At 31.4% G+C, this 11,220-nt stretch overlaps 1 protein-coding gene across 1 annotated transcript; it reads left to right on the top strand.

Annotated features, from left to right (window-relative positions):
- Nucleotides 1-1,124: 1,124 nt before the first annotated feature.
- On the top strand, nt 1,125-8,710 carry LOC132738076 (ras-related GTP-binding protein A). The gene is made up of 8 exons (XM_060725501.1): nt 1,125-1,256; nt 2,513-2,612; nt 3,728-3,794; nt 4,503-4,725; nt 5,376-5,471; nt 6,065-6,187; nt 6,830-7,037; nt 7,650-8,710. The coding sequence occupies exons 1-8, from the start codon at nt 1,245-1,247 to the stop codon at nt 7,742-7,744; spliced, it is 924 nt and encodes a 307-aa protein (XP_060581484.1). The 5' UTR covers nt 1,125-1,244; the 3' UTR covers nt 7,745-8,710.
- The last annotated feature ends 2,510 nt before the right edge of the window (nt 8,711-11,220 follow it).

Here is an 11,220-nt window from a genome sequence, read left to right as displayed (position 1 = left end):
TACACAATGTATTCCGAAACTGGGCAATCCTCATGAGAAATTTTCAAATTAGTTTCTGTACTCTAGCAATTATTTGCTGTCGCCGGACAGCTTTTATTTAGATGCATATATGGAGTAGTGGGCATATCTTTAGATTGCCCACGAAAGCCCGAAGGCTTCTTGGACACAAGCACATTTGGATATGCATTACAATGCAACAAACATTAATACAATGTATATATGTAGTCAAACAAGTGCAAATAATTACGAGTTCCCAGCCTTTTCTGGTAAATGTTTTTTTACAGGGCTTTTAAAATGGCCTTTTTTGTAAAAAAAATTATGTATAGATATGCAAAGAATTCCAGTCATTAAAGATCATGTATATTGTAATTAAGGTTGTTACCACACGTGAAATTTTATATATGTAGGCCTATATAATTATGCTTCTAAAACAATTTTCAAACATCGAAGAATATGTAAAATATGTAGATCTACTGCAAATATTTGTCCACAATATATGTAATTTTTAAAATATATGCATTCATTTCTTTTTGAAAAAAAATGACTTAGACTTAATAGAAAATAGATTTCTAATTACCTCCCTTTATTAACATGAAATGTAAATTTGTTAATATCTTTACAAATAACGCTTTTTGGAACTTACAATATTGATAAATCTTTATTTGAGCATTATATTTTTTTTTATTTTATATAAAACCATAAAAAAATAAGTTACAGGATCTTTAATTGCACGTACTATAAAAGATGGTTATTTTTTTTCATGTATGAACGACACTGTTTATTAATAATTTTAAATACATGGTTAAGACGTAATTGCTAATTTTTGACTTCTACATTTAACCAGGGGCTTTTTTATTTGAGAGACCTTGACGTGTATATCAGCAAGACACTTTCTCTGGGTCTTAGGCCTATGTCATTTTATATATAAATCTTATGATTTTTAAGTTGTTATTTTTTGAAGTTGTTATTTTCTATTAAATAAAAACCAACTAGATTCTAATTCATACATCTAAACTATCTACAATACTCACGTAGGTACGCTAAGTTGGACAGGTAACCAGTATATGAAATTTTTGTAATGTACCATAATTATATTATTTTTTTATTCTAAAATAGTAGGCTTCAACCTAAGCTTGTTTGTCATGTGACAAACAAAATGGCGGATGTCTGAAAACTAGTGTCGTTTTTCTTATTACTGCAAAAAACATATTTTGTTTGTTAAAATCGTCCTGAAACACAAAAATATGAAGAAGAAGGTAAGAAACATGATAAATGGGAATGATTTAAAGCATAATTTATTTTGTTATTCTAAATGAAATTGAATTAGAAACTGTTTATAGGCCTATTACGTCTAAAATATTGTAAAGTATTACGCACGTCACTTTAGTTGCTATTATATGGTCTTATCCAGTCAGTCACACACAGTGACATGATTTTTTTTTAAAAAGTGCACGTTAATGGCCCAGAGTGGGTTATGTACAGTATTGGAAGAAGAAGAAAATATATAATAATTATTATTATTTTTTGGAAGGTGATATCACCATCATGTGCTGTCATTAAAATACCTCCATTTTAAAGTTTAAAAAAAAAGCTTGAAAATCAGTGATTCAGTCTCAAGCATTGTAGTGATCTCTTCTTAGTCATCTGTCTGTCCATCTGTCTGTCTGTCCATCTGTCACAAAACTTGTATGGACTTCTTCTCACAAACTACTAGTGCAATTTTATCCAAACTTTACAGGATTGATCAGCACTAAGTATTATCAGTTAAAATGAGTTTTGCATATCATTCAATGTTTTTTTGTCAGAGTTATGGCCCTTTAACTTTTTTTGTCCAGACAACTTATAGTACTAATGTTATTCAAGTGAAACTTTACAGGATTGGTTGATACATTAAGTACTTTCCCATATTCAATGGGTTTTCTGGTTGAAAAATTGTTTGGCTGAGTTATGGCTAAAAGGTGAAAAAAGCTATAAGATGTACTATCACAGGTTTCTCCCATTATTTGCTGGTCTGTCCAGAGGGGCAAATCCTGGAGACTGGCAAATACTTTACACATGTTTACTTTTTAGTCTGTCCAGAGGCAGATATCCTAATTGTGGAAATTGAATTTTATAGATTCAAACATTGTAAATTAGATTAAATTTAAAGTTAAAGTTTCTTTTCTCAGAAAAACCTGACAATGCTTCAACAAAATGCCTTGTACAGACCAACAGCAGCTTGCTGTCTTACTCTAGACAGATTTAAGAAAGCTGCAGGCAGTCCATCTCAGTTCACATAGAAATAGAAGTCTACTGACTTTTGTTAATACATTGACATGTATCAATATCACCATGCACATTACAATTTATTTAAGATTTTATGTATTCTTATTTGCCCATACAATGTAATATGGTACAGTAAAGTAAAACCTCTTTAACAAAGTTCATGTCACATACAGTACTCCACCTCTTTGTTAAAACAATGGAAGAAATTAAAAATACTAAAGTATACATGTGTATGTATCATTTACAGGTGTTATTGATGGGGAAGAGTGGGTCTGGAAAGACAAGTATGAGGTCTATTATATTTGCAAACTATATTGCTAGAGATACAAGGAGACTTGGAGCAACAAGTAAGTATAAGACTATAATAAGTTATCTCTGCAGACCCTAATATGTATAAGTAAGTATACATTTAGAAAAACAAACAAAAAACACAGTGGTTTTCTTACATTTTTAATTTGTAACAGAAAGATACAAATGAATCAGAAATGATGCAGCCATGGCTGTGATTAAATAACTTGCCCTTCCCCTCTTACTCTAGACAGCTGAGCCAAAGAATTGATTTTCTGATGCAGTTGTCAGAGTTTGTACCTATTTCTCTCTCTCTAGTTTAATCCCCTGCAGCATAGTTGGGAACTTGGGAGGCGATAACAGAAAGTCTGTCTGTCCTTAACATTGTCGTGTCCACTGCATAACTATATAAGTTATAACTAATGAAAAGTTTTTAAAATAACTTGGCAAAAATAATTACCATTATCAGACAATGTGTAGAGTGCAACAACCAGGTCACCATCCCCATAACTTTTAAGTTAAAGAAAATTTTTTTATTAACTTGGCACAAATGACCACAATTATGAGATGATACAGAGTGAAACAATAAAGTTGCTACCCCCAATGTCAAGGTCACTACTAAAGGTCAAATGTAAAAAAAACTGTGTTGTGTCCCCTCCATAACTTTTAAATTTATGAAAAGTTAATAAAAATTACTTTACAAAAATGAACACCCTTATAAGACAATGTGCAGAGCACATTAACAAGGTTGTTTCCCAAAGGTCAAGGTTACTCTTAAAGGTCAAATGTAAAAAAGTCCACATTTCTTAAGTCTTTTACATAACTTTTAGACTAATGAATTTTTTTAATTAACTTGCCCCAAATAGTCACCACTATGACAAGGTTGCTACTCCCAAGGTTAAGGTTACTGTTAAAGGTAAAATGTAAAAAAGGCCATATTTTGTGCCCGCTCAATAACTAACACAAATTAATAGTTTTAAAATAACCTTGCACAAATGATTTAACCGCTTGTCATGACTGTTATCTATTCCAATGTTCTACTGCTTTGTTTTACTGTAAATACAGGTAGTCAAGCAGGCTGTCTGTCTAGCTGCCCTTGTTCTTCTTGATTATTTGTACTATTAGTTGTAGGTTGAAATAGTATGTTTATAATAGTTAACCTTTATGATTTCAGTTGATGTTGAGCATTCACATGTACGTTTCCTTGGAAACCTTGTCCTCAATTTGTGGGATTGTGGAGGGTAATTGTCAATTTACTGTATTCATTTTTAAATAATGTGTAAAAACATATGATTATATTTCTTATAGCAAAAATTATGAACATTTATGCATAACATATCTTTTTCGTTATTATAGAGTTATCATAGAGACTAGAGTGTAAACAAATTTAGCCAAAAAAACTGGCAATTTTGATAGTTAAATGCAATCAAGCGAAATCTTTATAATGAAATTGATAGAAAATAGTTCATCTTTAGATGTTATGTGATACTTAAACCAGTTTGGCAGATTGAAGTATGAAAATATAAGTATATTATAAGAATGAAAAGGGTTTGGATAGCAGATATTTAAGTACATGCAGGATTACTGCCCTTTATCATGATTATTGATTTCTCACAATGTTGAAAAGGTCTTTTAGAAACAAAGAAACATGTTCATTAAAAATAGTGGTATTATCTCCCTGGACAAAGGTCACTTTTACACTTCCCCTTGGTGGCCTTTGTTGAAAAGTTTGTCAATAGTAGAATTTTATTTATTGACAATCATTGTATTTTAATAAGAAAACTTTTATAATAAATATTAACATGTCCATGAGCAGCCGAATATTCATGCTTTCTTTTGAGATTTTTTTCAATAAATTAAGTACCGTAACTTACAAATATTGGTATGGTTACAATACATTGCCTTTTAAATAGGCCTACATGTCATTTAATTTGTTGTTGTTATTTCAGTCAAGAGGCATTCATGGAGAATTATTTTGCTAGTCAACGAGACAATATCTTCAGGAATGTTGAAGTTTTGATATATGTGTTTGATGTAGAAAGTCGTGAGCTAGAAAAAGACATGCATTATTATCAGTCATGCCTGGAGGCGATACTTCAAAACTCACCAGAAGCCAAAGTTTTCTGTCTCATACATAAAATGGATCTCGTCCAAGATGATCAGAGAGATTTGGTAGGTTTTAGATACTGCATTCATAGAATAATATATTGAATATAGGTCACATGTAGTGTCTCTGAGTGTTAGTCATTATTTAATGTTAATTCTTTGTTTGTGCAAGTTCTTAACTTAGTCTTTAAACTGTTTATTTTCTGTTTTGTCAAGTACTTGTAAATTACAGGCCCCAAATAATTCCAGATTTAATAGTAATTAAAATTTAGTAAATTCTTAGTTTGTCAAGTATTTCAAATGATAAAGAATTAGTTAAAGAATAGTAATCATTAAGCACATGTTTTGAGTATTTGATCTAAAAAGATGATGAGGACAGGATAGCGACAACAAAGGAATAATGGGTTTCATTTCATTCAAGTTTCCTTCATATTGATTAATACAGAAAACTTACATAACAGACTTAATTTTGAAAATCTGTGTTGTTTGATTCCCCCAAAAGGTGAGTGGGAGGGTAGTTTAGTGGTGAGAGTGTCTGCCTTTCAACGCACGGATCATTGGTTCGGGCTTTGCTGCGATCAAGGCCATGATTCCTCCAATGACAACATCACTTTGGTAAAAAATGCTCAACTTAATACATGTTTGTTTAATTTAAAGTGATTTAACTTTAATGAATATGTTTTGTTTAAAACTTGAAATACTGTTTTATTTCATAGATTATAAGAGAGCGCGAAGATGATTTAAAACGTCTTTCAAAACCATTAGATTGTACTTGCTTCGCAACATCAATATGGGACGAGACTTTGTACAAGGTAAAGTAATGAAATCTATTTGAAACTTTAACAAGCTCCATATTTGGAAGTTGGTCAACAATTTATATGGAGTCTGGCCAAACATATAGACACATTGTTTACCATAGCTGAATTTTCAAAAAGGGTAGAAAATCTTTATAATTTCAGTTACTTTATTCAAATTTCTTCTGGATATAAGAAATAAAAGTAGTCTGGCCAGTTTTAAGCAATTTTGAGTGAAACAAACTTCCTGAAACTAGTTGGTAAAAGAGGAAGAATAAAGTAGGCCAGACCGTCTAATTCAGCTTTCAAATGTATCTGCTTAAGAAGAAGAAACAATCTTTTACCAAAAAAATAATTCTTTCTAAGTTTTCTGCATTCCAAGTCATTTTGATATAACAAGAGCTAGCACAGACTCTAATGTGCATAAATAAATTTTATAAGATGAAGTGAACAGACACATTAAAATTTTGTGTTTTTGTTTCATCAGTTCATATACTATGACTTAAACTGCTACAATACATGTCAATAGGTCGGGAAGATAATACAAAAAACAATTTTATGTAATGCTATTTGTGGTGTTTATTTGTATATCCGTATTTGTATGTTTTCAGGCATGGTCATCAATGGTATATCAATTGATACCTAATGTTAAACAACTTGAGGACACGTTAGCTAACTTTACAGGCATCATTGATGCTGATGAAGTTTTACTCTTTGAAAAAGCAACATTTTTGGTATGTACAGTATTCGCTTATTTTTCAGTCATTTGTTTTTTTTGTGTGTTTTGAATAATTAAAACAATAAAATTTACCTGTTGTTACACTGGTAGTTGGAGCATCAGCAAGGCTGAGTGGTTAATGTGTCAAAACAAGTAATAAAATAATTTATTTGTTTTAGAGAAATGCAGCATCAAATGAGCATGTTCTATGTAATTATAGTAAACAGCCATTATTAAGTTGTGTTTACTTACATTAGCTTAACACTGAGAAGGTTTCTGTGACTCCCTAGCTTTACTGGTGGAGGAAGACCTCAGGTGCTCATATGTGTATTATTTTAGGCATGATCTCAAGCAGGCATCTGAGTAGATTTGCCAACCTTCCTTAAGCTAGGTCACATGAAAAATCTCAATGCCCCTGGTTGGATTCTCAATCACACTGGTGAGAGGCAAGTGATTCTATATTAGAAACTTTCACCACTTAGCCAGAACAAAGGCCACCAAAAAACAAAATGAAATAACAATACCATTTTGCTATGCATTGGTCATTTTGACCTTTTATAAATATAGCTGATTTTTTTTTTAAAGCTTTGTATCATATTAAATCATCTTTTTCAGTTTCTTTAATTTAAAAGCAATTTTTGTCTCTGTCTTTTAACAGGTGATATCACATTGTGAACGAAAACAACACAAAGACATACACCGGTTTGAGAAGATAAGTAACATAATTAAACAATTCAAACTGAGTTGTAGTAAATTAGCTGCCTCGTTTCAAAGTATGGAAGTGAGGAATGCACATTTTGCTGCCTTTATTGACGTGTTCACACCTAACACATATATAATGGTAGTTATGTCGGATCCAGGAATTCGTGAGTATTATATTTTTGATTTTTTTTCCTTATACTTATATGTACCAACTGATTAGCAAACAGTGCAGACCATGATCAGACAGCACGGTTGTACCAGCTGATCATGGTCTGCACTGGTCACATGGGCAGATTATATAGTCGCCAACAGATTAAAGGTTAAGTTAAGTTTCTGGATAGGAATAAGAATGGTTTGTTCACGTTTCAGATTGAAAGATTTAAGTTCTCTGTTTTCTATTGTAATTATTCTATTTAAACGTACAGTTATTTATACATAAAATATTTTTTTTTAAAGTTATATATTGATGCATCATGCATCAGGGTTATATTTAGATACCTTATTGTATAACTATTACGAGTATATGTAAATTGTATAATTATCATCCATATCCTCTTGTTAACAAATACATTTAGTAAGATTTTTAATCTCTATGAACCTTTTTATTTTTATGTTGTGATATTTGTCAGTCATACCAGTATAGGCATCACTGATAACATTGAATATTTTAATGCAGCTGTAAACTTTTGAACTTTTTCTAGAGTAAGATGATTTAAAACTTAAAAAAAAGAAAAAAAAGAGAAGTTACACACACAAACGTTTGTTCTCTATTTCAGCATCGGCAGCCACACTTATCAACATAAAAAATGCTCGCAAACATTTTGAAAAACTGGAAAGAGTTGATGGCGGTCATCCTTCAATAACATCCTAGTAGTTGACTACTTGATTCCTGAATAATAGCAACCTGATAGTTTGACAGCAAAGTTTTCTAAAGTTGGCTTCTAGTGGCAATGTATGGTTGACTTATGTTGAATTGGACCATCTTGATAGCAGGTGTAAAGAGTCAGATATTATAATATGTATTCTTATACATGTGAACTATATAAAGGTTTTCCTATGTCAAGAAAGACAGATGGAGACATGCATTATTTCGCCTCAACGCATTCACTTTTCTTATTCCCTAACTCATGATATCCATTTATATTACAACACGCATGCTTTGTTATTGAATCCCAAATATTTGGGTGGTTGTGTTGGTAGTTTTTCCTCCGGATAACAGCAGTAAGCCACATTGAATTAACAAGAGCACTGTTCAGCCAATGCATTGTTTACACAGTCATCAACTATAGATTACAGAATGTATAATAACATTTTCTAAAAGTTGAGTATGAATAATTACTAACTTTAGCACTTAGACTAGGATTTGAGCCAAAACTTTGAACACCTGTTCTGTATTGCAGGAAGCTATTGTATTTGCTTTTGAAATTTATATAGAAACCTACATGGTAATCATGCTTGAAATTTGATAATGCAACCATTATAATAATTAATATTCAATCAAATAGTTTGCATTACTGTGCTGTTAAATTTATGAATAATATACAGTTAATCTTCAGGTTTCATAACTCTAAGTTACTTTTTTACAGTGTTATGCCCCTTTTCTTACTGTATAGCAGAGATGTATGTAACATCTATGTCTCTGTGAGTTGTCGCATGTGCTGTCTTACAGACAGACATTTGTTGTTTTTGTGTAAGTGCGAAATTTTTGTTAAAAATTTGCTTCTAATAAGCTACCACAATCATGTTGAATTTATTTACACATATTGCTATATTTGTATATAAAATCTAAATATGTAAATACATTTGTATGAAAATAGATAAAAATTGAATGACAAAATGTTGCATTTTATTCTTTATCTCACCTCAGAGGTGAGCTTTTTGTGATGGCAGTGTGTTAGTCCATTGGAATCAGCATTTTTTTTTAAACAACATCTTTTCCTAAACCACATGATGGATTGTGATCAAACTTCACAGGAATGATCATGAGGTGGTCTTCTACAAAAGTTATATAAATGGTGTCAGTCTGGTGCATAAAAATAGACTTTAATAAATCTTCTCAGCAACTACAGTGCCTAGTGCTTAGCTTCGCTCAAATCACTGCCTTCACAAACTTCAGTTGAGTTTGCTGAAGACAACTGTGTTAGTTGAAAAATGTCATTTTTGTGACCAAAAAAAAAACCCAAACAAAAACATTATTTCACCTTAAATTAATGGGAAGAAAGCAAATGAAACTCATGCATAAACTGAATACAATTTCAGGTAAAATGTTTGAAGATTTTTAAAGATTCCAAGCATCCTACTTTACTAAGAGCTGGGATATACGATAATTATCGTATGTCCCAGCTAAGAGTTATGTACAGGACCATAAGTATGTGCAAAATACCCGGATATATATATTATATAAAAATCTAAATAAAAAAGGTACATAACTTTGCAAAATAAAACTTTTCTACCCATTTTATATTCGAGTGTAGGCCAAAAGCCCTCCTGGACAAAAGCCTTCCCGTCCAAAAATGACAAGGCGGACACAAGCCCTCCCGTGTAATGACAGGGCAGACAAAAGCCCTCACGTGTATATGCCAGGAACAACATTGTCTTATTGTGTCAATTTACAGAAGTGTTTATGAGCCAACGTCGACTGTTGAATTTTCTTATTATGTCAAATACTCAATCATCTTTCAAAAATGTGGTGTTGAATGGACTTAATCATGCCGTTTTATGATATACTGAGTGCTTTTTTTGTTGACTTGTTAAATAGTCTTATAATGTGAAATAATCGTGATATCTTGTCGAAATGTGGTAATGACTTGTCAAAACTCTTTCTTATAATGTACAACAGAAGTGATATCTTGTCATTATTTGGTCTTGAAAGAGGGATTAATTTCTTCAAGAATGGCGATCAAATATTACTTTCATGACTGAACTCCTGTTGTAAATATACGCTTATTTATCTTTAGAAAAATACACGGAATGGTAGTTTAAGAAATCAATTAGCTAGATTAAAACTATGCTCTCATATATTACACTGTGTCCTCATAAATTAAAAGTTGAAGTTGGTACATATTAAAACGGCTTTCATGACATTTCGTCGAAAGATATCTCATCAAATATGACAGCCAATCCGACATTTGATTTGTAGAATGTGACAATTGGTCGAATCATAAAAGAGAAATCAGACTATGTAAAATATGTAGTTAAAATGTAGTAAATTACAAGTTATAATATGATTTTGTTTTATAAATGCTGGTATAAGAAAAAAAGTCAGATGTTAATAAAAAAATGTTTATACAATTTAACTAGGTATATAAAAGGCAACACTTGGTCCATGTAACTTATCACTTCCTAGTTAATCTGCTCTTTGTTCCATATATTATTTGGTACCTGATCTCTGTGAATACGTGCTTACTTTGTATTTAAATAGTGTCTTTGAATATTGAACATTATATGATTACAAATCAATATGAAGGATAACGGACAATGGTCCGACCATTCATTAAAAGGCTGAACGGTAAAATCATCAATACATTCAAAATTATTATCATTCAATAATAATTAGTCAATCGTACTTGACCCGAGGCTGTTTGCTTATGTAAATGAACCGTTAACGTCGTTTCCCAAACACAGGTCAATAAGCTTTAAACCCATTGCATTAATTGTATTATTAGTAACATTACTTCAAGATAGTTTTTAAATTTAAACTCCTTAGGCATGGATCGTATTAATATTGTATCACCTCCCCCAAAAGCTGCTTAAGTTATTAATCCTTATTATCTGATTTAAGGAAACCTCATATTATATCAATATTATATCAATAATATACAAAAAATATCTAAATACGCATATAGAAGACAAAACGGCATTGAATCATGTGTGTCAATCTACAATTTCTGAGAACAAACCTTTTTTTTGGACTATGCTGGAGAAATAAATGATATCTTACTGAACGCTTGACTTTTTGCTTTGTGAATGGAATTTTGATAAAAATGTATGTGGGAAATGCAACAGCAACAGATATTTCCGGTGTTACTTTTGAACGAATATTTACCACTGATCCGAGAGAGACGATAGATAAATTCTGTCTCAGCATTGATATGTCAAAATATGTGATGTGCATAGTCTTAATTATATTAATGTGTGACGTTTTCACGATAGTGGCAATCATATCAACAAAACTTATCCCGTTTGCTGCTAAACTTTTGATAAGTATCACATTAATTTGCAATTCATTGTTTCTCGTCTTTTGTATGATAGCACAAGGAGCTGGATTTACTAAGCCAATTAGTTGGGCAATTTTAACTGAACTTGTACGGATTGTGACAGTAGTGTCTTGGTCATCAGTGACCATTT

This window comes from Ruditapes philippinarum, unplaced genomic scaffold (assembly GCF_026571515.1).
Source record: "Ruditapes philippinarum isolate M1 unplaced genomic scaffold, ASM2657151v2 ctg1914_1_1_1_1, whole genome shotgun sequence".
Lineage (NCBI taxonomy): Eukaryota > Metazoa > Mollusca > Bivalvia > Venerida > Veneridae > Ruditapes > Ruditapes philippinarum.
Note: the sequence above shows the minus strand (reverse complement) of the source record. Positions and strands in the feature narration are given on the sequence as shown.

Excerpts from the sequence above, each read along its gene's own strand:
- LOC132738076 (XM_060725501.1), top strand. Across the intron at positions 2,613-3,727 it reads AAGGAGACTTGGAGCAACAA|TTGATGTTGAGCATTCACAT; the intron begins GTAAGTATAAGA and ends TTATGATTTCAG. Across the intron at positions 7,038-7,649 it reads TATGTCGGATCCAGGAATTC|CATCGGCAGCCACACTTATC; the intron begins GTGAGTATTATA and ends TCTCTATTTCAG.